The sequence below is a fragment of the Callorhinus ursinus genome, unplaced genomic scaffold (genome assembly GCF_003265705.2).
Source record: "Callorhinus ursinus isolate GAN/ISIS: 27379988/994484 unplaced genomic scaffold, GSC_fseal_2.0 scaffold28, whole genome shotgun sequence".
Classification (NCBI taxonomy): Eukaryota; Metazoa; Chordata; class Mammalia; order Carnivora; family Otariidae; genus Callorhinus; species Callorhinus ursinus.
In genome coordinates this window covers 7516743-7543616 of record NW_027397090.1, presented here as the reverse complement: position 1 = coordinate 7543616, position 26874 = coordinate 7516743, and the positions used below count along the sequence as shown (strand labels likewise).

Genomic DNA, 26874 nt, shown 5'->3' with positions numbered 1-26874 from the left:
AAAGCAAAGCTGGCGGCATCACAATTCTGGACTTCCAGCTCTATTACAAAGCTGTCATCATCAAGACAGTATGGTACTGGCACAAAAACAGACACACAGATCTATGGAACAGAATCGAGAGCCCAGAAATGGACCCTCAACTCTACGGTCAACTCATCCTTGACAAAGCAGGAAAGAATTCCAATGGAAAAAACGACAGTCTCTTCAACAAATGGTGCTGGGAAAATTGGACAGCCACAGGCAGAAGAATGAAACTGGACCATTTCCTTACACCACACACAAAAATAGACTCCAAATGGTTGAAAGACCTAAACGTGAGACAGAAGTCCATCAAAATCCTAAAGGAGAACACAGGCAGCAACCTCTTCGACCTCAGCCGCAGCAACTTCCTCCTAGAAACATCGCCAAAGGCAAGGGAAGCCAGGGCAAAAATGAACTATTGGGATTTCATCAAGATAAAAAGCTTTTGCACAGCAAAAGAAACAGTCCACAAAACCAAAAGACCACCAACAGAATGGGAGAAAATATTTGCAAATGACATATCAGATAAAGGGCTAGTATCCAAAATCTATAAAGAACTTATCAAACTCAACACCCAAAGAACAAATAATCCAATCAAGAAATGGGCAGAAGACATGAACAGACATTTTTCCAAAGAAGACATCCAAATGGCCAACAGGTACATGAAAAAGTGCTCAACATCGCTTGGCATCAGGGAAATCCAAATCAAAACCTCCATGAGATACCACCTCACACCCGTCAGAATGGCTAAAATTAACAAGTCAGGAAACGACAGATGTCAGCGGGGATGTGGAGAAAGGGGAACCCTCCTACACTGTTGGTGGGAATGCAAGCTGGTGCAACCACTCTGGAAAACAGTATGGAGGTTCCTCAAACAGTTGAAAATAGAGCTACCATACGATCCAGCAATTGCACTACTGGGTATTTACCACAAAGATACAAATGTAGGGATCCGAAGGGGTACGTGCACCCCAATGTTTATAGCAGCAATGTCCACAATAGCCAAACTGTGGAAAGAGCCAAGATGCCCATCGACAGATGGATGGATAAAGAAGAAGTGGTATATATACACAATGGAATATTATGCAGCCATCAAAAGGAATGAGATCTTGCCATTTGCAATGACATGGATGGAACTGGAGGGTGTTATGCTGAGTGAAATAAGTCAATCAGAGAAAGACATGTATCATATGACCTCACTGATATGAGGAATTCTTAATCTCAAGAAACAAACTGAGTGTTACTGGAGTGGTCGGGGGTGGGAGGGATGGGGTGGCTGGGTGATAGACATTGGGGAGGGTATGTGCTATGGTGAGTGCTGTGAATTGTGCAAGACTGTTGAATCACAGATCTGTACTTCTGAAACAAATAATGCACCATATGTTAAGAAAAAAGAAAAAGAAGAAGATAGCAGGAGGGGAAGAATGAAGAGGACTAAGTCGCAGGGGGAGATGAACCATGAGAGACGATGGACTCTGAAAAACAAACTGAGGGTTCTAGAGGGGAGGGGGGTGGGGGGATGGGTTAGCCTGGTGATGGGTATTAAAGAGGGCACGTTCTGCGTGGAGCACTGGGTGTTATGCACAAACAATGAATCATGGAACACTACATCCAAAACTCATGATGTAATGCATGGTGATTAACATAACAATTAAAAATTGTAAAAAAGATTTTATTTATTTATTTATCAGAGATAGAGAGAGAGAGAGAGCACAAGCAGGGGGAGTGGCAGAGGCAGAGGGAAAGCAGGGTCCCCACTGAGCAGGGAGCCCGACTCAGGGCTCGATCCCAGGACGCCGGGATCATGACCTGAGCTGAAGGCAGATGCTCAACCGACTGAGTCACCCAGGCATCCCTCAAGTGTTTTTGTCTAAACAAAAAATTTGACAGACCTACCTTTCTACGGAATTTTTTCTACGGAATTCCAGCTATATTAACCTCCAACTTTGGTACGAATTCAATTAAGAAAAATGTATTTTTGGCCCTCTAGTGGTATCAGGAAGTGGGTGCTGTTTTGGTTTTTTTTAATGCTAACATAATGATATAACATTCCTACGTCTGATCAAACAAAAACAAAAACAAAAAACCCAGGCTATGATACCTTACAGCTTTAAAATAATCAAGGAAGTATTTTTAAAGTGACTACAAACCTGGCAAAGGTCAGTCCTATTCCATTATCTGCAAATCTAGAAAAGAAAAGAGAATAAAAGAACACTTGATTTACCACCTCATGTAACAAGAGATAAGTTCTCTCAGGATTCAAGTTTTAGGAAATGCAGAAGGTTCCAATAATGTTTACTCTCCAAGACCACAGAAAGCCATTTCACTTCCCAGTAGCTAAAAGCACAGACTCCACAGTGAAGGCACCCAGTTCAAATCTTGGCTTTGCCGATTACTGGCTACGTGACCCTGCGTGACCCTGCGTGACCTTGGGCAAGTGACTTGACCTGACTCTCCGTCAGTCTGTTCACCTAGAAGTTGAAGCAATAACATAACCCTCCTCATCGGATACTCAGGGGCATTAAACATCCTAATTAATCCCACCCCTTTAGGACAGTGCCTGGCACAGAGCAAGCAGGCTGCAGTGTGGGCTGTCATTGTTACTTTTATAATTACTTTGGAAAACAATTAGATCATGGTATCCTCTTTAAAATCTGCAACACTAATGCCCAAGCTACTTCTCCAGACTGAATACAAAATTAATTTTTTGCACGATGAAAGTCAGAGGTGACAGTAAAATGCCAAGGAGCTAACATCAGTGCTAGCCAGAAAAAAACATGTTTTTCTAGACTCTTGAACACCAACTCTTAGCTCAATGTACATCAAGACTTCTCCTAAAATTATACAAGTGGGAAAAAAGTGAGATGCTTACTGCCTCAAGTCATGTTAAGACATAAGTCAACAGACTTATTAAAGTGGAATTCACAACTTTTGTTTTGAATGGCAGTGGAAGAGCATCAGAAAAACTTCTGAGTTTCCAAAAGGAAAGGAAAAAAACCCAGGTAGTTTCAAAATCTTTATTTAGCTCTCTGACATAGACCATGATTGTTCTATCAAATTAAATCCCCAGTTTCTGTTCAATCTCATCAAAAAAAACTCTCATGTCACCAGACAAGTTCAATTCCAATAAAAGCAGCAGAATTCCAAACATTTGCAGTCTGTGAGCACGAGCGTACTTCCTCAGAGCTCACCCTATCTATTAGTAATAATAATATGATTCCAGGGGCACCTGGCTGGCTCAGTCAGAAGAGCATGCAACTCTTGATCTCAGGGTTGTGAGTTCGAGCCCCACGTTGACTGTAGAGATTATTAAAAATAAACTTAAAAGTAATAATATTAATAGAATTCCAGAAACTATCACTGTACTTTTAGTACACTGGGGTTTTTTTTTAATAGCCTTAAAAAATAAATACATCCAAAATAAATAAATAAAATCATACATACATCGGTGTTATCAGATAATGACTTTGCAGAGAATACCTACGCTGAATTCTGAACGACAATGTCTCCCCCTCTGACCCAAGCTCCATTGTCATTATTTTTAAAAGAAATGAGCCTGTCAATTAAAGCAGCAACACGTGGCTTTTCAGGGTCTGCATCCTGATGAGGCCTAAACCTTGGGGTTAAAAAAAAAAAAAAAAGAACTTTTTAAAAAGGCACAGGAAACCAACTATTTACAATTTTAAGCTTAAGTGTCAAAAGGCAGGATTTATATTTGACCAAAACAAACAAACAAAATCTTAAGGCACAACTTACAAATTCATTATTTATATTTCAGATAGTGAAAAAAAGTTTACATTTACTTACATAAGATTCCAGAGAACTACTTTCATGAATTCTTAGTTATTTTTTTAAATCAACCTATATTATAAAATGGGATACTGCAGAACATTCTAAACACTAAAACCATTTCAAAACAAACAAACCAACCCTCAGACCAGGAAATCTGGTATGTTTTCACAAATACTTAAGCACGTGATACTAATATAAACATACTGAGGGGCGCCTGGGTGGCTCAGTTGGTTGAACGAGTGACTGCCTTGGGCTCGGGTCATGATCCTGGAGTCCCGGGATCGAGTCCCGCATCGGGCTCCCTGCTCAGCGGGGAGTCTGCTTCTCCCTCTGACCCTCCTCCCTCTCGTGCTCTCTCTCTCTCATTCTCTCTCTCTCAAATAAATAAATAAAATCTTTAAAAAAATTAAAAAAACATACTGAATAAATTCATCAGATATTTCAACATACATATATGTGAACTAGAATAGTATTGGAGTTGTGTGCTGGTGAAATGTTTTAGATACAGAGATAAAACTGTTCAAGATCTTAAACACGACTAAATTTAAGACAGACTGTATTTAATTAACTTATTCATTACAAAGACTGAATTTTACCTTATTTATTCTCTTCCTTCTAGAACACTTACAAGGACCTTAATAAAAAGGTCAAAAAATTGGTGTCAAAAACTGTCCCCTATAACAAATTGAATAAATAATTCCATAAGCTCACCTATTTTTTTTTTTTTTAAAGATCATTTTTTTCTTAATCTTACAAAGCTTGCGGTGGGGGGGAGAGAAACAACTAGATAGCTTTTGAAAAACCAATTTAGCAGTTTGAGATTTTCTTTTTTTTTTAAGATTTTGTTTATTTATTTGTCAGAGAGAGAAAGCACACAAGCAGGGGGAGCGGCAGGCAGAGAGAGAAGCAAACTCCCTGCTGAGCAAGGAGCCCGATGCGGGACTCGATCCTGGGACCCTGGGATCATGACCTGAGCCGAAGGCAGATGCCCAACGAACTGCGCCACCCAGGCGTCCCAAAAGTTTGAGATTTTCCAAACACGCAGTCAGCAAATACCATTCGCTCAAATGCCACTACCTTGGTTGCTGGCACACAGTAGGTACTGTGATAGGAGAAGAAACCAGAGAACAGCAAGTGCAAAGATCCTTAGGCATGGCTGAGCTTGGCACATTCGGAGAACAAGCAAGTTGGCTGGAGAGTAAAAAGCATCGGGCAGGGGCGCCTGGGTGGCTCGGTCGGTTAAGCATCTGCCTTCTGCTCAGGTCATGATCCCAGGGTCCTGGGATCGAGTCACGCATCCAACTCCCTACTCAGGGGGGAGGCTGCTTCTCCCTCTCCCACTCCCCCTGCTTGTGCTCTCTCTCTCTCTCAAATAAATAAAACCTTTAAAAAGAAGAAGATAAAGAAAAAGCATGGGGCAGAGGACAGAGAGCTGAGCATGTGCCAGGCAAGGATGTGATTCTTTATTCTAAATGCAGTGGGAAAAGCGGAGCATAGACTAAGGCTGTGAGGGCCTGCGGGGGAGCAGGATACGGGCAGGTGATGGCCAAAGGGTACAAAGTTTTACTTACGCAAGACAAACAAATTCTTTTTTTTTTTTTAGAGAGAGCACGTGCGCATGCGCCAAGGCTGGGCGGGGCAGAGGGAGAGGGAGAGAGAGAGAAATCTCAAGCAGTCTCCATGCTCAGCAAGAGCCCCACACAGGGCTCAATCTCATGACACTGAGATCATGACCTGAGCCGAAATCAAGTCAGACGCTTAACTGACTGAGCCACCCAGGCGCCCCTATGCAAAATAAATAAATTCTAAGGATCTACCATACAGCCTGGTGCCCATAGCTAATAATCTTCTATTGTGCATTTAACATTTGCTCAGAGTGTAGATCTTAGGGTAAATGCTCTTACCACAGATACATAAAAAATATTCTTAAATTTTTAAAATGATAAAGGAGGGACGCCTGGGTGGCTCAGTCGGTTAAGCACCTGCCTTTGGCTCAGGTCATGGTCCCGGGGTCCTGGGATCGAGTCCCACATCGGGCTCGTTGCTCAGCGGGGAGCCTGCTTCTCCCTCTGCCTCTGCCTCTCCCTCTGCCTCTGCCTCTCCCCCTGCTTGTGCTCTGTCTCTCTCTCTGACAAATAAATAAAATCTTTTTTAAAAAAATAAATAAATAATAACTTTTTAAAAAATAAAATAAAATAAAATGATAAAGGATGTGAGAGAAAACTTCGGGAGGTGATGGCTAGGTCTATGACCCTGACAGTGGTGATGGTTTCATGGGTGTATACCTATCCCCAAACTCCCCGAGGTATATACATTAAATATGCACAGTTACATGGTAATACCTCAAAAAAGTAGGTGGATAAATAGAAAGACAGACAGATAGATGTGACGGACAGTCTTCAGAAACAGGGAAGCAAGGAAGTGATACAACTAGATTTCACTTTTTTTTTTTTTTTAAACTGGTCACTAGCTGCTACTTGGTGAAAGGATTGTAGACAATGGACCACAGGAGACCAATCTGGCAAGCGTTATATCCGCCCTTCGACTGTGTATATGACCCATTACACTAAATAGCTCTGACCTAAGGGGTGAAAAGTCTGACTCTAGGCCATCACCCACTCTCTGGCATTGTGCTTGCTGGAAAACAGATTCGCAGTCATTACATAATATCAAGCAGACGGAAGAGTTCTGGAAAGAAAACTATACAATGTTCTAAAAGCAGGCAAAAAAAAGAAAGTATCATAAGGCAACACTGCTGCCGCCATCCTGTCTTTTCTGAAATTCTTTTTTTTTTTTTTAAGATTTTATTTATTTATTTGACAGAGAGAGACATAGCATGAGAGGGAACACAAGCAGGGGGAGTGGGAGAGGGAGAAGCAGGCTTCTCGCGGAGCAGGGAGCCTGATGCGGGGCTCGTTCCCAGGACCCTGGGATCATGACCTGAGCCGAAGGTAGACGCTTAACGACTGAGCCACTCAGGCGCCCCTTTTCTGAAATTCTTATCCATATAAATCAACTGCTGACCACTTGCTTGGATACTCTTTATTTTCAGCCTCTTTCCTACTTGATGTGTAGATGATAGCTATCTTTCCCAATTTTTATCATCCTCATTCATGAGCTTTCAGCATGCTTTCCAACCTCCCTTAACTGTCCATGGCTTTAAGTACTAGTTGGTTTTCATGCTCTTTCATTCCTTTGGATGAAATGTCCCAATCTCAAACCAAGAGTTTTCTTCGGTTACAATTTCCCATCTTTGGATGCCTGTCATTTCACATCTTGAAGACACAAGGAAAGGCTCATCTGATTAACTGGTGAGTCAACTTCCCCTTTGTTGAACAGACTAAAAATCTTCTGGATCCCAAGAGCCTGATGTTTAATTCATGGGCTGGCTTATTACTCATTGTGTTAGAGTTTTATCATTTTCACTCATGTCTGGACTGCATGAATGCATGTGGGCATAGTCTACACATTAGTTTATACAAAATTAAATGTATATACCAGCTGCCAAATGTCTTGTTACTCATCTTCTATAATCCGTTCTTTTCAATAACAAATTCCAAATGGAGTCTAATTCCCAATATGTGTGCATTTATAAACTGGCAAGAGAAATAATGAAGAGCAGAGAAAAAACTACCATCATCATAATATCATATACCCATACCCGGTAAAGAACTCAAGCCATTATGGATAAATTGTTTTATTGTCAAGTCTAATTCAGAATTCTGATGAATTCTGAAATATATATTCTCATCCACCCACTCATACACTCACATATCATTTTTTAGGGCAGGGAAGAGAGTCAACTGTGTTGTGTTTAAGGATCTTTCTGTTAATGCTAAGTAAAGTACACACTACTAGTTCTACCAGTTAAAATAAACTCTTAAAAAAGCAGGAGTGTCCTGCCAGCAAAGATTTCTTTGTTTTGCCAGTTACTATTCTCTTCTTGGTTCATCATTGGTTGTCATCTCTATGCTCCTTTTTCTTTTTTAAGTTCATCTCCTCTTTCTCTATTTCATATCTCACTCGGCTATTAGGTGTCTGGTAACTTGTGTTTTATTTAAATCATGTCCATAGTTTCCTGGCTTCTCAAATGCCATCTGATCGTTGCCTGAAGATATTTCAGGCTCAACTTGACCTTTAAGGAATCCTGATGAGTAATTTTACTAACTGTACTTTGCCCAGTTTTCTCCTGATCTCATGCTTTATTACTGTGTTGCAAGAACCCTGCCTCGCACTTAAATGCACTCACCAACCCACAGTGTGGCTCTTATCTTATTCCCTTCTGAACAACTGGACCTGGTATCTTTTTCTTAAATGTCTATCAACAGAGCCTATTAAAGCTAGCACGCTTTCAAAACCGGATGTCGGTCAGTCAACTTGAAGTATCGGGAAAATAACACGTATGCAGTTTCTGCTGAATAGGACTTTAAGTTGCTATCTCTTTTCCAGAAACTCTTATTTCCACTGGAGACACGTTATTTATTTTGGCTCTTATTCAGCACAGAAGAGAACTTTGTTGAAATGTTCTCCCTATTCCAACCACATTTTGCGGTTATAAAAGAGAGTAACATAGAGACCAGCAATGATGGGACTCTGAGCCTACAGACAACTGAACCAAACTAGCTTGCTCATCAAGTTCAAGACCTTTCCCTGTGAAATACATGCAATGCAATGCTCCATTTTGACCACTAACAATAAATTCTACACGGCTTGTTTTCAGGAACAACACTAAAACATCTTAGCTCGTTTTTTCAAGGAATCATGCTCTGCTTTAGGCCAAATGTAGGCCCTATTTTCCATATCTCTCTCTCCTTTTTCTTTCTCATTCTGTGTTTCTCTCTAAGATCATTTAGAACTGTGAAAAAAATGGAGAAAGTACTGACTTCTTTGGCATCTCAGTAAGATTTTAAAATAAACACACCAGCCACAGGACTTAGAACAGCAAAAAAAAAATATATATTTTCCCAATGCCCTCCTGCAAACTTTGAAAACTTCAGTTTAAATGTGTTAACAGAGGGGCACCTGGGTGGCTCAGTTGGTTGAGCATCTGCCTTTGGCTCAGGTCACAATCCTGGAGTCCCAGGATTGAACCCCGGATCCGGCCCCCTGCTCAGCGGGGAGCCTGCTTCTCCCTCTGCCCCTCACCCCACTCAAGCTCTCCTGTGCTCTCTCTCTGAAATAAATAAAACCTTTTTAAAAAATAAATTGAATAATTAATTAAATAAAAATAATAAAAGTGTTAGTGGAGAGGCGAGCACAATGGCTTAACTCAGGAAGTTTTCCTTTGGCAAGATACGGCTGGAGCGTGAGGTCCAAGGATGAGCCCTACCTTGCACTGTTATCCAAACAGAGGTACTCCCTTGGGTCTGCCACACTAGCGTTGGTTGTTTTGACACCTTTGTCAATAAACAAGCCAGCCTGGAAAATATAATAATGGACCGAAATGAATATGAGTCCTAAAGAATCCATCTACACATATATAAGGATTCATGAAAATTAGTTGTAGCTTCTCACATCCACCAAAAAGAGGCGAAAGGAACAAACAGCAAAGGTTTTATGAAAACAATTACTTTTCTGGATATTTTACTTAGTATAATTTTACTTAGTCATTCAACAAATATTTATTTAGTGCCTACCTTATGGGAGGCACCAAGCATTATACATTAACAAGAAAGCCATTGCCTTTGCTGTTGCTGACACATAAACTAGCAGGAAGATGTGCAATTAAATAAACAAATCCAGTGTGATAAGCATATGATGAAGGAAGCAGACGGTGCTTGAGCAACACAGAAGAGAGGCACCAAATGAGATCTTTCTCATAGGTGGGGGACACAGGATGCAGGCGAGGTCCCCACAAAGCAGTGACCTCCTAAAGCTGAAACAGGAAGGATGGGGAGAACACAGCCGCAGAAGGGAATGGGTTGGGATGAAGGGCGGGGACTGCATGGGAAGCAGCTGAAGAGCCCAGAAGAACGTACTCACGGGTGTCATTTGTACAAAAAGCCTGGAGGCGAGGGAGAGCATGGCACATCTGAGAAGAAAGTCTCAGATGGACTCACAGGAAACACAGGGAGGGAGGAAAGGCAAGGAAGAAGGCTAAAGAGAAGCAAATGGTGGACAACATAGAGTCGATACATTAGAATCAATTCAACGGGACTTTTAACAAAGGCAACGTAATTAACTGTACGTTAAGAAGGAACGCTCTAGGCAACAGGATGGATAATGGATTAGAAGGGGACAAAAACGGGGTAACTGGGGGATGGGTATTTAGGAGGGCACTTGATGGACTGAGCACTGGGTGTTACATGCAACTGATGAATCACTAAATTCTACCTCTGAAATGAATAATACACTCTATGTTACTTAAATTGAATTTAAAATAAATAAATAAATAAAAATTTTAAAAAAGAAAGGGACAAAAAGAGAGATAAGAGATAAGGTAAGACATGACCTCGATAATCCAGGAGAAAAACTAAGGTGACCTAGACCTGTGCCAGCCTCGTCAATGGGGGAAAATGGATCGAGCGAGACTTCTTTAGGAGGTATGATATGCTTTAGGAATTAACAAAATGTCTAAGGGTGAGGGAAAGGGAGTGATAAAGATTCATATGTTTCTAAGTTTGGGCAAGGGGGAAACCAGTGGTTTCATTCAGTGAAACAGAGCTAGGGGAATGGGTCTGAGGATAAAAATAGGAATTTTTAGTTTTGAACACATGTTACTTATATGTCCCTGAGACATCCAGATGGTACTCGGTTGGTGCTCAGACAGACGTGACGGACCTGGACTAGATACAGATTTGGGGGGCGTGAGCAACCACAGCAGAAGGAGTCAGTGTTGCTGTATTTACCACCGATCCAAAGATGACAGGTTACTCTCAGAGGACTCCCAGGGTTCAGTTTCCCTTGGCTATAAAGTACCATTCTGGACAGTCAGCCCAAAATTAAACAAGTTAAAACCTAATCATCTACTCATAATTTAGGCCTCATATTCTTATAATTAATAGATTATTACATGTCCTCATGGCATATGACATTAAAAAATTAATTAGAATGAGATGTTTTTTATATCACATAATTAGAAAATTTTGAGGATTTCCACTTTGAAATGGTACTCTCAACAATGATTAGCTTTAATCAGCTACTCAGCTCACAAAAAACATTAATTCTGACTAAGGTTTTTTGCTCTCTCAAGTCTTCAAGTGATTCCACTCATCAAACTACAGCACACTTAGGTTTTTAAAGGATCCTCTCAGTATCGGAAATGGGAAGTATTAATTGAACTTTGATGTGGATCACATCAGGGTAAAGAATCTGGGCACTGTATCATATAAATGAAAATATCAAAGTGCCTTGGGCGCCTGGGTGGCTCAGATGGTTAAGCGTCTGCCTTCGGCTCAGGTCATGATCCCAGCGTCCTGGGATCGAGTCCCACATCGGGCTCCCTGCGCCTTGGGAGCCTGCTTCTCCCTCTGCCTCTCTCTCTCTCTCTGTCTCTCATGAATAAATAAATAAAATCTTTAAAAAAAAAAAAAAGAAAATATCAAAGTGCCTTGTGATACAAAATGAGGCAAATATAAGTTATCACTCGAGGGTGGGGATGAATGCTAAATATCGTGGAAACTGGACTTCCTAAGTGGCCTTCTGTTTACTTATCTGCATCATTTTAAGTTAGGTCAAATACCACAAATAATATTCTACTACGTAATTAGGATTAAATGCCCAAGAGGAAGTTCTACCGACACTGTGAACTGAGAGAAGAAAGTGTGCTTCTTATCTAATGTGTACATCCCCAAAACATGATATTAACCATTGAAAAGAAGGCAGAGGGAGGGAGGGGAGGAGCGAGGGAGTGGACAAAGACGCAGGGCTCAAGTGCATCATTATAATTATTCAGACCGCGTGCACACGCACTGTGTTGGTGGATATGCCTGTGCGTGTATAAATGGGATACCGTACATAACCCTGAATGTGGAAGGGTTATGGGTCTGTTTTTTTAATCACAAATTACTTTTTCTGATGACAAGTTTTACCGAAAACTGACATTTCTCACTTGTATTTCTCAGCATTCCATCCTTCAACCCTGGAAATCACATGAACCGATTTTGTTAAAACCTAGGAACCTACCTTAAAACTTGAATGGACCCTGTTGTTATAAAATATACCCAACGGAGTGAGTTCTGGTTTTGCTAAGAGCTGCAATCCACTGGATTCTCCCGTAGGTTCCTTGTGGAATAAATACCATATTCCAGCATCCTGTCATTAAAAGGGCAGGATCATTAAAGCCTTACTTTATAAAGCCACTCTAGGAAACATGCTCAATGAACTAAGTGCTTCGTAAGCAAACTGACTCTTTTCAACACTAATTTTTCATTGTTTCGGGCTCAGAATTGACTATGAAAGTTGTGCACTCATCTAGCACCCTCAAAGTCATTATAATCATGCTTTTTTTTAAAAAAACAAATTTAATTCTACTCGCAGTACTAGATAGAAATAATTGGCTGATACCAAAACTCATTTTCAAAAATATATTTCTCCCATCATTATTTACATTCAAAAGTTAATGCAGAATTAGAACCAAACAAGCCTTCCTTCCTTCCGTGTGACTCGGACAGCACGGCCTTTTAGCAATATGAGTGTTTTTCTGTTTACCTCCAAACCTGATCAATAGATGAGTCATATTCATTAAACAACTATCCGCCAACACGCAGAGCTCACTGACTTCTTTCAAACAACTCCAATGCCCTTCCTGTCCCGAAGCAAATTTTTGCCAAAGAAAAAAAACCACCACACGCATGAATCAGGATGCTGTCTCAGTCTGGATCCTGTCTGTTCACTTTCAGTATTACTGACCTTAACAGCACTAACAGAGCAGTTTTCACAATTTTTGACCCTCAAAATGAGATATAAAAATCAAAATTAATGGTCTTACTCTCCACGACAAGTGGTTTTTTTTTTTTTTATTGTATGGTTTAATTAAAAACCAGCCCCATGCAAAGAACGAGTTCAAGCAACAGAACTTTGATTGAATAGGTTGTTCATACTTTAACATACAGTCCAAAACGTATGCTATAGATTCACTTTTGGCAAACATTTGTTTAGTGACCACTCTGTGCCAGGGGTGGAGTAAGGCTATTCTCAAAGAATCGATAGTTTGATGGGAAATAGAGAAATAAAATATATGTATTAGGTATTACATTCATTGTAACAAAGTTTTTTAGAAGCATAGAGAGATGAACTGTGGGAAGCATATATACCTACCCACCAAAATGCATGCAATATTTGACATTTTTCCATGATATAGGTTTAGAGATGGGTCTTAAAACAAACTACGCTGAAAAAACGTCTTTGCCTCCTCTACTCTTTGGGGCACAAAACAGAGCACAGTAGAAGACCTGCAGGCTCCATACCACAGCCCTAAAAGCTGAGGGTAGAGCAAACCCTCCCAGGATGCAATGGAGTCTGGGGGGGGTGGGCATCAAGGGGGTAGCAACTGTTTCCTGTTAAACACTGTGGTGTCAAAACAGGTAAAGGGAGCTTTGTAAAAGGCAGTGGAAACGTACAAGAAGAAAGAGTTTGATTTATTTTGGGAGGAAAACCCTTGCCAAAACATGAGTTTTACTGGAACAGTTTTTCTAGAAAGAGAAGAAAGCACTCACAGAATGACAAGGAAGAAGAACGAATATGAAATGGAAAACGAGAGACCCGCTTTCTTCTCATCCCACATGAGCCCCAGGAAGGGTTTCTGGCAACCTCACCTTACATTTTTTCATGAACCATTTGCAATTTGCTTTCATCTTCAACCCATGACTTCTGAAACAAGCTGAAAGGAACCTCTGCTCTGGGTGTTCATTTGAAATGTAACACAGATCAGACGATGATCCCAGGGTAAGGCTGTGTATCAAACCCAGGGCCATCTTGGCTCCAAAACTCATCTTCTAATTAGAAACTCAGCACAAACTTGGTAGAGGCTCAACAAATATTTGTCAAAAAATGAATGGACGGAAAGCTGAAATGATTACATGTCCAAGTCTCTGCCCTGTTAAGTAAGAATTTTATGTTTTGGGCGCCTGGGTGACTCAGTGTGTTAAGCATCTGCCTTCAGCTCAGGTCATGATCCCAGGGTCACGGGATCAAGTCCCACATCAGACTCCCTGCTCAGCGGGGAGCCCACTTCTCCCTCTGCCCCTCACCCCACTTGTGCTCTCTGTCTCTCAAATAAATAAATAAAATCTAGGGAAAAAAAGAATTTTATGTTTTATGTTTTTAAGGAAAAGCACGGAAGTGAATTCCACCATCGCCCAGTGATGCCCGTATCCTAGGTTTCTGGAAGAAATACTCCCTTCCACTAATCTTCTACTTGGTCCTGGGAAATAATGCTAGGTATCTCTTTCCTTTTAAAAATTTTAATAGCCACAATATATAAATACGAATAGGCATTGCTACAAAGCCCCTATTTCTGTTTGCAGCACAGATATAATCATAATAGTATAATGTCTTCAAGAGTCACTTTTCCATTATAAATTAACAGTTTTAAATCACACTCAACTATAAATGTAAATCTCTCCCAAGTTTCTCCAGGAGACATTTCTGCTATCCAAAAATAGTCCATTTATTCTCTTAGGTTATTCTTGTGTGTATGCATGTCTCGGAAATAATTCAAGGCACACAGTTAATTTAAGGCACAGAGTTTAGCTGCTTTACCAAGGAGATGAAGCCCCTAAGTGTGTATGATCCCTGCACTGAACAAAAGGATATACACTTTGACCAGAATGACCCCTGTCATAATGTTCTACAGAATAACCCATTCCCATAAAGAAAAGCTAAGGCTTTCTTTGTTCATCAAAATTAAAAACTGAAATGATGAGGCACTCGGCCATGCATGTCTTGAATATGAGAAGCCAGAAAGATTGCACACGATTCACTAAAAATGCACTCTGAAGGTCCAATAACCTCACCCATCAGCCGACCTCTTTTCCTCCATTTGGCATCCATGTTACCACACTCATAAATACTAACTGGCATGAATGATGCAGAAGAAACAAAAAAGAATCTCAACCATATCCTGCTTTCAATGAAATAAGCAGTATAGAAAACAATGCCGTGCTTGAGTTAGATTGTCACACATGACATTACATCCATATACACCAGAATACTTGTAAACATGAAGACCAAACAACTGAAAGCATTTAATGTTACTTACCTGCGAGCCTGCAGCTGCATTACTAATCAGGTTATTGTTGGGATGAGCAATCCAGAAAGTTGAAACAGCCCTGCAAGGCATTTTTTTAAAGTGACTTAAACCTGACTCAAGCAAAAAAATCCTGCCCACTAAAAAACCTTCCCAAAACATCTTCCCCACAAAGTTAAAGGCCTTGGGCACCCGGGTGGCTCAGTTGGTTAAGCGACTGCCTTCGGCTCAGGTCATGATCCTGGAGGCTTGGGATCGAGTCCCGAATCGGGCTCCCTGCTCAGCAGGGAGTCTGCTTCTCCCTCTGACCCTCCCCCCCCATGCTCTCTCTCTATCTCATTCTCTCTCTCAAATAAATAAATAAAATCTTAAAAAAAAAAAAGTGAAAGGCCTTGAACTGCACATAGGAGTTTTTCTCTCTGCCAGTTACTCACATGCAGTCCGTGGAAGGCACAGGGATGTAACTGCCGAACACTTTGTCTCGCATGGTGGTGCACATGGAGTTATTCCTATCAGTGGGGAGGAGGGTGCCGGGTTTGGTGAGGAGGCCCAGATTGTGGAACAAAGTATTTCTCTGTTCGACACCATCTTCCAAAAAGAAACAATGACCCAGTGTGTCAAATCCGATTGTGTCTTTAATCTGCAAAAACACAAGTGTGTAATGTCAATGGTAACATGATTGCTTGCGGTTTAAATGACAAGTGCTATCCATGCGGCACACTTGGTATAGAACGCAAAGAGAAGTTTCATCTTAACTGAAGGGGCAAAGCCAAATGCCAGGTGTTACCGATCTCTTAATAGAGAAAAACGTCAGAATTCTCAGTAAAAGGAGGACAGAGTAAGGCATGCGTTACAAGAGCTTAGTTACATCAAATGGAGAGGTTGTGACAACGCAGGAGAGTTAACAGGCATCAGTGTGGTGAGAGGCTACGTACCAGCAGACCATGTGTCCCATGCACAGTGAGGCAGCGTGAGAAGCTGTGATGAATAGATAAGCCATCCACAAATGTCGCGTGTCTGTACCCCCCCTTGTAATCCACGTCTCCACACAGGTGAAAATGAACAGGATACCGCCCCAGCTGCTGCTGACCCATGTGTTTCAATTCCACGTAAGAAAGATGGACAGAAGTGAAATTCTTCTTTATCTGTAGGACAAGATAACCAAAATCAAACCGATACACTTTGGTCACATTTAATTTTTATTTAAAGATTTTACTTATTTATTTATTTGAGAGAGAGAATGAGAGCATGAGAGGTGGGAGGGTCAGAGGGAGAAGCAGACTCCCCGCTGAGCAGGGAGCCCGATGCGGGACTCGATCCCGGGACTCCAGGATCATGACCTGAGCCGAACGCAGTCGCTTAACCAACTGAGCCACCCAGGCGCCCCAAACCGATACACTTTGGAATATTCAAGTAGCAAAAAAATACGGTTCTAATAGAAAATGTCTAAAGGGGAATGCATATTAAAATATTTCTTTTCTTTGGCACCCGGCTTTCCAGGATCTCCAGTTACTAATTTAGCAAATGCTTCTTTTTTTTTTTTCCTCTAAGTAATCTCCATGCTCAACATGGGACTCAAACTCACGACCCTCAGATCAAGAGTCACATGCTCTACCGAATGAGCCAGCCAGACACCCCAGCAAATGCTTCTTAACATAAGTGAGTACTTTCAAGAGCCATAAAAATAACCTCTAATTAGGAATAAAAGGAAATGTAACCAGAAAAGCCACAGAAATGATTTCTATATATGTAACGTGTTCTGATTTGTTCAAATATTTTGGTCATTTCCAGTCTTGTTCTTTCATTTCTATGAACTCCACCACAGTTTGATAAATAGTTATTTGTAAATTTTCCCTCAATGTTCTAGCACATAATATTATTTACTTCAGTTCTTTTTAAAAATTTCTCCGTGGGGCACCTGGGTGGCTCAATGGTTAAGTATCTGCCTCCGGCTCAGGTCATGATCCCGGGGTCCTGGAATCGAGCCCCGCATCGGGCTCCCTGCTCGGCGGGAAGCCTGCTTCTCCCTCTCCCGCTCCCCCTGCTTGTGTTCCCTCTCTCGCTGTGTCCCTCTCTGTCAAATAGATAAATAAAATCTTAAAAAAAAAAAAATCTCTGTGATCCACAATTTAAGCATTCTATTTTTAAACACTGGATTTTTAATCATACTACTAAAAACAAAGGAATAACGCTGACCAACATTTCAGTAAACAGTGTAACAGAAATGTTGTTAACAAGCATAACCTACTCAGTGCACAAAAACTGATTTTAAAACACACGTAGCCAAAACGCAGCCACGAAATCCAACCAGTTAGTATGCAGTGCAAGGCTTACCATATGGTAAGTGCTCAGTACTTTTACAGAATAAAAATCTGCATACAAAAAATATTTTTACAGAAAAATATTACTACTGCTTGCCCTTCCATAATATCAAGTTTTAAAAAAAGAGTCATTTGATCCTTTCAGAGATTGCATGCATGGGACAAAATGGTTTAACTACAGGTTGAGGTCAACTAAATGAAGATAGTAACTTTCTCTTTTAATTATGCAAAATCTCTTTACTGTCACTGAATAGAAAACTAAAATATGATTTCTTTTTAATATCCATATAGATCTCATTCCAAAACTTGAAAGTTTTGGGGCTCCTAGATGGCTCAGTTGGTTAAGCGTCTGCCTTCGGCTCAGGTCATGATCCCAGGGTCCTGGGATCGAGCCCTGCGTCGGGCTTCCTGCTCAGTGGGGAGTCAGCTTCTCCCCTCTCCCTCTGCTCCTCCCTGCCCTGCTCATTCTCTAATAAATAATTTTTTTAAAATATTTTTTTAAAAAAACCTTGAAAGTTATTGCAAACATGAATTTGGCAACCAAGTCTCATTAAATCTTTTTGCCTACCATGACATGTCCCCCAAAGGTATCATAATCAAAGAACTGGCACTGGTTTCCAGCATAGCATGAGTCCTCCATCTGTCCTCGGATTACAACATTCCGGGTGAGAATTCCGACCTCTGCTCTCATGTCTACACCATCGGTGATCTCACCCATGTGCAGGAACTGAGGGGTTTCTGGTTGACATGGGCCAAGAGACAAAAAAATATTTTAAAAAAGAACACATGAAACATCAAAAAAACAGTCCTATTTATTCTGCAATTCCAAGATACCAAAATTTATTGTCTGCTTCCATTCCTTAATACCTCAGAATCACAGAATACAAGGAAGCAAGGATGTTAAAGATTATTCACTCTAACCACTCACTCAATGTCAAAGCCACACACGGGGAGCTTAATCCTCTCCTGAATGGCACCAACATTCTGGAATATAGGTAAGTACCCTCTTTCTCTTCCTCCACCTCACTCTCTCAGGTCCCTGTCCATATGCTCTTGTTCTCATCCCCTGAGGGCCCATGAAGAAACAAATGCATGGCGAATCCAGAAAAATGAATGGTTTTGTAGATGTTGAGAACGAGGTATTAAGTTATTCTTGCTTTTACTTCAAAGCTAAAGTAATATGCGTTTAAATATTAACATTACAAACATTACCATCTTTCTTACTTATTTTAATATTAGCATGCATTCTTTTAAGTTTCCACCTTTTTGGAAGTCTAGAAACACTTTAATAATGAACTTTTCTCTGATGTTTTTATTACATAAACTCAGGAAGGAAAAATACAAATAAATCCAGCAGTTGAGATCACGGGAGATTCATTATCATGTAGACTTGTTAACAAGAGTGGGAATTTCCAAACAAACTTAATGCCAGATGGTAACAGTTTTTTGGGGGGGTTTGTTTTCTGCTTATGCGCTATATTATCAAGAAGGAAAAGTACAACATTGAATGAAGCACAGAGAGAAAGTGCCAAGTGAACCAATCGTCCTATTTTTTTTTAAAGCAAAAGCTGTTTCCCTTAAACTACAAAGCTCTAAATTACCCATGAGTGTGTGCTTATTAAATAGTTACTGTAAACTCTTTGGTTTTATATCACAAATGTATATAATCTTGAGTACAGAAGGAAGGGAGACAATGTAATAAATGAAATGCATAGTAAATTCCACAAGTGAGGCAACATCTAAAGGAGATTCGCCTATTACGTGGCTCCGCCTATTACGTGGCTCAGGATAAGTACCTGGTAAATGTCAGCAATTCTTCCTAAACACAGCTTAGAGTACGGATCTCACTGCATATTGCTTTCCCTCAAAAAACACGATTCAAGCTTATGATAAAAAATGTAGTCTATGAAAATGCCTTTCTGGTTCTATTTTAAATATTAGTGAGATCTGTATTTTTGCCAAGGACGTAGGCACTCAAAAATCATGAGTTTTTTTTTTAATTAAGAAGAAATTCATATGTAAATATGAGTCAGTTGATAATTGGATTATTATTTGATGGTAGAAAATTAATAAGAAAGAAGTTGGAATCTTGGATCTTGGGGGAAAAAAAAAAATCAATCCGTCTAGTCCACATCATTTTTTTTCTTTTTAACAAAAAGAGCACAAAACCACTGATTTGCCTGCTACATATCGTTAACAGTAACACTACTGCTCTCTAACTACTCTTATCTAACATCCTCCGGGATCTGGTGTTCAAAGGACCCCAGGGCTAAGATCTTCAATATCCAGATGATGATGGTGATGACACTTGGGCTTTGGGGTGAGGTTGGCTGGGGGGCGTGGGGCGGACTGCAGGAATCAAACGCCAAGAAGCATTCTGAGCAGTCCCATACCTTTGACTTTGACCTGGAAGCGATTGCACTCAGGACAGGGGAGTAGAGTAAACTCCTCTGCTTGGTACATAGAATAGTCTGTGCTTGCAACCACGATCTGGTCTCCAGGTTTCCAGCTACTAACATCATCCAGCAGATGAAGCTTCACTCCATCCACAACCTCCACCCGGAAACCTGAAAGAGAAACACCTAAACCAAAAAGCAAAGAAGAAAATGATGCATTAGTGGCACTTTCCCCCCTAAAATCAACCTCCCCACTGACTCACAAATCAAAAGTTAAGATAATCTTGACACAAGTCAGTACATTTTTACCAGCGCTAACCATGTGCCTGTCATTCTGCAGATACTGATGATAAAAAGATGAACCTGGACAGCCCTGACCTCCAGGGTAGAGAGCCCCATGTTCCCCTAAGCATGATGCTATAGGAAATGTCCCACTATTCTTGATCTCCAATCTCTCGTTGCACTTCAACTCAGAGCTAAAACTATATTAAGTGCTTCCAAGCAGTCCTGAAATGTAGTAAGAACGTATCACACATAAGTAGACGCTGCCAAACACGGAATAGGTATGTAATAAATACTCAGTGCTTCAATGTGATCCAGACACAGGATGAGAGATAGAACATTAGCACACACATAATCTTAAGAATAAAAGTCTGCCTTAGGCGGTCTCTCATTTCTGGGCCTTTGTTCATACTTAATTCTTTAGCTACAACGTACTTCCACTCTTAATCCGCCAAGATACGATCCCCATCTTATAAAGGTCAGGCAGGTCTTTTTTTTTTTTTTTAAGTAATCTCCCCCCAACGTGGGGCTCGAACTCACGACCCTGAGATCAAGAGCCACACGCTCTACTGAGCCAGCTGGGCACCCCAAGATCAGGCAAACCTTTAAAGACTTCCCCAACCCCCTTGCTGGAAGCAGCCTCCTTCTCCAGTATTTCACTCTAGTGTTCCCTCTGGTATTATCCATGCCTGTCCAGTGGGAGACTAGCTCACTTCCTTGGAAGGTGCATTCATGAAGGCAGCAGAGTATGTCCACCTGTATATGTGCCCCGCTATTTCGTCATGCAAACTCACAGATGTCTGCTGAAGGGATGAGCATTCCCACTATGATCTTCAATGTCACCCAGAGACCACAGGATAGTGTCCCTGTCTAACTCCGCTCCTTCCCTGTAATAACACCACCTCTGCAATCTGTGTGACCCAGGGACTACTAATCACTGACCTCCCCCAATGCCTCCTTTTGAAACTCGAAGTTGGTTCCCAATTAGGCAGACAAAAACTGCAGTTGATCCAACATCTCCTTCATTTACTCTTTTATGTGCAACCAAGTATAGAAGCATTTCCTGCTTCTAAAACATCTGTGACAGAATCTGTCACAAACCAAAAGCTGACTTAATGCAACTGTATACACAATAGATAGAAGCTAGTTCATAAGCTCAACGGAGAAGAGAAAACACCGCATCTCAAAGGTATCTGGTGCCCAGTATGTGTACTTACAACCATCCTTCCAATTAACTGCACACTGCTCTGGGGTGACTTTAAGATACCGACACTAAGGGTCAATGGCAGGAGCGAAGAAACACATTGACTCAAGTTAGGGAACTCAGAAAGTGGGAAATTCGGGCAAGGCACAAGGAACACCACAGATACCCTAACAATCCTGAGCCAACCCTCCTGATAAAACCTAACCTGAGCAAGTCGTGGATTCTGTCCCTTCAGATGCCAACCTACCGTACGTTTGTTTTCACAAAGGACCAAAAGAAAAGTACTGGGGGAGAAAAAAAAGTAAAGTAGCTTTTTTTTTTTTTTTTTTTTACATATTTCTTACATCTAGATACTAAAGCCTATGAGGAGATTTGGTCTAAAAGATTAATAGTAATGACTCTAGGGGCGCCTGGGTGGCTCAGTTGGTTAAGCGACTGCCTTCGGCTCAGGTCATGATCCTGGAGTCCCAGGATCGAGTCCCTCATCAGGCTCCCTGCTCAGCGGGGAGTCTGCTTCTCCCTCTGACCCTCTTCCCTCTCATGCTCTCTGTCTCTCATTCTCTCTCTCTCAAATAAATAAATAAAATCTTTAAAAAAATAATAATAATGACTCTAATAACAACAGCTAATAGTTGCTGGGACTTCACACACATAATAAACTTTTTTTAAGCACAAAAATAACCAAGAACCCCTAGCAGCAATGACAATCGTTGCCCAAATTTTCAGATTTTTACCAAAAAAAAAAAAAAAAATCTAAAAAAGAACAACTAAGAAACATTAATTTTTTTCATAGAATTTTTCAAAAACTGCTTTTTAAAGAAGAGGACTGCTAGATACATCAGGTTCAATGCCAAAGACCATTAGAATTTGTTTCTGTTTAAAAAAGAATTCAGATGGTTAGAGTGGGAAGATCCGTGTTATTCACTAGGTCCTCACTTTTTCCTAGCTTCAGAAGAAAATCCTGCCTAAGATTTCTTCCCATTAACACCAGCGAATTGGAAATATGAAAGGAAATAAGCTCACCCTCCTTGCTTCCTGGAGAGATTCCCCACCTCTTCCAGAAAGTAAGAGTCATTGAGAACACGGGACCCAATATCCTATGATAGCTAGAGTGGACCCTCTTCCAGAAATGAGTAGTCACTGGTAATGTGGAAGTGAAAACAAAATTTTCCACAGAGGAAATGTTGATTGAGGTTCGTCAGTAATTATCCTCTACATGAACTCTTACTGGAAGCAATTCCACTAAGCTCTTCGTGCAGGACCAAATTCTTGCTAAGAAATGTTTCTCGTCCGCCTCTGCTTTTTGCCAGAGGCAACCATGATGGGGTAGAAAGCAGTGGTCTTGGAGGCAGAAAGCAGAGCTTCCTCGTCCATAGTAGGTACCACCTCCTCAGCCCAAACCCAGCAAGCTGCTTAGAAGCAACGTGTGAAAGTCTCTGTTACATACGAGGAACTCTATTTACCTGTTTATTTTATTTATTTTTTTTAAGATTTTATGAATTTATTTGAGAGAAAGTGAGTGAGCATGAGCTGGGTGAGGGGCAGAGGGAGAAGCAGACTCCCCGCTGAGCAGGAAACCCGACGCGGGGCTCAATCCTGGAACTCCGGGACCATGACCCGAGCTGAAGGCAGCCACCCAACCGACTGAGCCACCCAGGCTCCCCTACCTGTTTATTTTAAAGCAAAGGATTTTGTCTCTTTAATTACAGTGGTACAAAATACACCATTATAACCCAAGTCATGTTTGGATCATCATTAAAATAGCTAACACCGGGGCGCCTGGATGGCTCAGTTGGTTAAGTGACTGCCTTCAACTCAGGTCATGATCCTGGAGTCCTGGAATGGAGTCCTGGGATCAAGTCCCACATCAGGCTCCCTGCTCGGCGGGGAGTCTGCTTCTCCCTCTGACCCTCCCCCACCTCATGCTCACTCTCTCATTCTCTCTCTCTCAAAGAAATAAATAAAACCTTAAAAAAAAAAAAAAATTAGCTAACACCCAGTGCTTCCTAGGCACACTGTGTGAAAAACTTCATATTCTTCCCCCTGGATACCCACAGCAGCCCTATGTGGTAGTTTCTCTCATCGTGCCCATTTTTCAGATGAGGAAACTGAGCATTAGGAAGTTAAAGTCACATGCCCACCATCACACAGTAAGTGAAAGAGCTGGGCTCTCTGTCTCCAGAAATCCATCTTAGTAAACAGTGCTACCCTGCTGCTCAAAACCGAGGTATGAGCCCTAAAATCAACCCTTCTGGGTAATAAGGCACTTCTCAATTACTCATTTCACAATAATTTTGGAATAATTTTTGCTTACAAAAGAAAGGTTGTGGGCAAGCACAAACAGGAGGCTTGCCAATCCATACCTGGCGCCAAAAATTCTGGCAGCAAAGTAGGTGAGTAAACATCCTTAAAGAAACAAGTCAGGGCTACCCTAAACACCCAGGGCTAGGCATTATTTGAACAAATTATGGTTCCTCTAAAAGGTGAATGAGAATAAAAATTATGTTGAAAAAAGAAAGTTAAAGACCTAAAATATTATTTAAAGCGAGGGAAACAAGTCAGAACAAAATGAGCACTAGGGGAGAGAACACACATAAGATAAAAATGACTAGATTATTTGCACAAAAACAAACCTCTCTGAATGATAGGGTTAGAGCTTAATTTTTACTTTGTACTTTTCTGTGTTTTCCAATTCGCTTAGAAGATAAAGGCATTAGCTGGATCAAGGAAAAATTGCTAAGAAAACGAGAGGTTTGTTTATATAGCATGTGTGCAAGAGTAATATTTGCTACATGTCTACATAAAGAGAAGATCCAAAGAACAAAAGCATATTCACTGTGACAGAGCGTAACCAAAGGCAGCTCACCCTATCACATCTAGATTGGTTCAAACGGTACCAAATCCAGGAAACAAATCCATCTCTAATAGTTAACCACAACTTTATGACTCGAGAATCAAGAACAAAGTCCAGTGGGGAGTGACCAAACTAGAAAAGAGCATTCTCCAATCGAGCAAGAACTCTTTTGAGTTGAGAGGATCAACTGGAGGAGGGAAACTATAGGTTTCATCTTCAACCAGCTGAGACAGCTAATCAGACTGTCCTTTGAATGCAATACCACCTAAAGAAACCAGTCTTTCACAGTACTTACCAATGTCTTACAAGGGTCTCAACCGTACTTGCTTACCTTCAATCCATTCACTATAAGCTGTTACGGTGAATTTCTGACCATCCACAGTATAAAATTCTCTTTGGGCAAGAGCCTTCCCTCCACTGCTGTGATTTTCATAGTTTCTCACAGACTCATTGCAAGAAGTACTTCCTCCATCAATGACACCAACCAAAGCCCACGCTTGCCTAGAAGGGAAAAGAGCATGTGCCTTATTTGTCACGGTACCAACCCAGATCCTTGACACAGATGTTATGTCAGGTGCTGCTTAATGCTTGTATTTCATTTTTATCAATCCCATTATCTCTTTTTCCATGAGGTTGCAAGTCCAAACCTTGACTGAAGTCACCGACGTCACAGAAGGAAATGCATCTGGATTTTAAATCCTTGTTTGTCTAGCTCTGTAAGAGGTGAAACACCGATGGTTGGGACTAAAATGAATCACTGTCTTCCTTCCTCAATGCACACCCCTATTATTCACCTATCATTCTGGCCACAAACCCATTTATTTCCCTTATTTTAAAATGAGTATGGCACGCACCTGAATGTTTAGAGCAGCATTATCTACACTAGCCAAACTATGGAAAGAGCCCAGACGTCCACCAACTGAAGAATGAATAAGGAAGACGTGGTGTATATATACAATGGAATGTTACTCAGTCATAAAAAAGAATGAAATCTTGCCATTTGCGAAGACATGGATGGAGCTAGAGTTTACTATGCTAAGAGAAATAAGTCAGTCACAGAAAGACATATACCATATGATTTCACTCATATGTGGAATTTAAGAAACAAAAGAGATGAACATAGGGGAAGGGGGGAAGAAAAAAGAGAGAGGGGGAAGCAAACCAGATGAGACTCTTAAATATAGCAAACAAACCGACAGTTACCAGAGGGGAGGTGGGCCGGGGGATGGATTGAAACAGGTGATAGGGATTAAGGAATGCACCTGTCGTGATGAGCACAGGGTGATGTCTGGAAGTGTTCAATCACTATACTGTACACCTGAAACTAACATTACACTGTAGGTTAACTGACTGGAAATCTAAATAAAAACTTTAAAAAGAGAAAAGAAAAAATTAAAAATAAAATGAGTATCGCCTGCTCTCTTTTGAGCTCTCAGCAATGTTCCCAAATCTGGCTGCACCACAGAATGACACGGGGAGCTTTAGGAAGCCATCCACACTCAGACCCAGCCCAGACTGATGCCATCATCATTTCTCCAGGCGGGGCATGGCATTAGTATGTTTTCAAAGCTCCCCAGACGATTTGAATGTACAGCCCCACTCGAGAACCACTGAGTTAGAGAGTGGTTCTCACACTTTGGTCAAATCAGATTTGATTTGGGGCCCCACCCGCTGATTGCTTGAGGTGAGGCCAGAGCATGGGCATTTCTAACAAACACCCAGGTGATGCTGATGCTCCTGGGGTGGGGACCACACTGAGAACCCCTGAGTTAGAGGTCAGAGGTGAGAGCAGTAGTGACCAGCCCTGACCGCACATCAAACACCTGGGGGCCCTCCCCTTCTTATGTAAAAATTTCTAAGGGGGCCTTGGGCATGGGATTTTTAAAAAAAAAATCTCAGGAGTGCAAAGCTGAGAACCACTGGGTTACTGGTTTCTTAATAATCTTGAATCAAAGTTGTATAATCACTATCCAACGGACTGAAAATTTTGCATGTCATGTATCTATTTGTTAAAAACGACTGTGTTTTGAAAATGCCCCTTAATTTCACTTTATTTCTGTAATAAACATCCCAGGGACTTGCTCAAACTTATGGCCAAACTAAAAAAAGAACAAAGTCAAAAAGCCAAAAAAAAATTTGCCTTAAGACTCCTGGTTTAAAACCCGGAAAGAAAAATGTCAATTTCCTACTCTGGAGGGATATATATATATGTGTGCGTGTGCGTGTGCGTGTGCGTGTGCGTGTGTGTGTGTGTGTGTATGCCAAATGTAATCTATGCCAGACAGATGGCTGGATATTCAGATAAAAGTTAACCAAAGCATGCCTATAGCCTTATAAATTCCACACCTGCCCCTGCGTGGATTAGCTACTCTTCAGCTGACTACGCTTTATAGCTCTATTTATATTCCTTGATACAGCACAAAGAATCAAATGCCAAATGTCTCAAACCATTATCTCCTATGTGAGAGGAAAGGAGAAGAAATAGCAGAGGTTTCCTTTATTTACCAGAGCTGCCTCAGCAACTATAAAACAATGTTCTATTCTCCTGACATTATCTCCAAAACACTCCTACTTCCCTCCTCCACTTGAGGAAAATTTCACCACACAGAACAGTATCTTCAAAGGCGGGTGTTTATGTACATTGGAGATAAGGTCAAAGCAATGGAACATTGGCAAAGGATCACAACTCAAATTCCTCTGTCAAATCAGCAGCACTATTTTCAAGGGAGTTTGGAAACCAGGAGGAAAGGAACCCAAAAAAGCCAAACAAAATATTCACCACTGATTATCATGCAAATCCAGGAAAATAATGGAGT

At 41.0% G+C, this 26874-nt stretch overlaps 1 protein-coding gene across 6 annotated transcripts in view; it reads right to left on the bottom strand.

Moving 5' to 3' along the window:
• CEMIP2 (cell migration inducing hyaluronidase 2) overlaps window positions 1-26874 on the bottom strand; it is a 101585-nt gene that overhangs the window by 48691 nt on the left and 26020 nt on the right. For 5 of the 6 annotated variants that reach the window (XR_012374035.1, XM_025891548.2, XM_073878084.1 and 2 more), the window contains 10 exons: window positions 24390-24559; window positions 19716-19904; window positions 17891-18060; window positions 15937-16146; window positions 15436-15641; window positions 15014-15083; window positions 11938-12066; window positions 9143-9231; window positions 3506-3637; window positions 2172-2207 (listed from right to left, as the gene is read on the bottom strand). Coding sequence is in view for 5 of the 6 variants with exons in the window: in XM_025891548.2 (XP_025747333.2) it covers window positions 2172-2207; window positions 3506-3637; window positions 9143-9231; window positions 11938-12066; window positions 15014-15083; window positions 15436-15641; window positions 15937-16146; window positions 17891-18060; window positions 19716-19904; window positions 24390-24559 (1401 nt within the window). In the remaining variant the exon portion in view is untranslated. The remainder of the gene's footprint in view (window positions 1-2171; window positions 2208-3505; window positions 3638-9142; window positions 9232-11937; window positions 12067-15013; window positions 15084-15435; window positions 15642-15936; window positions 16147-17890; window positions 18061-19715; window positions 19905-24389; window positions 24560-26874) is intronic. The other variant, XM_073878086.1, reaches the window with a different exon arrangement.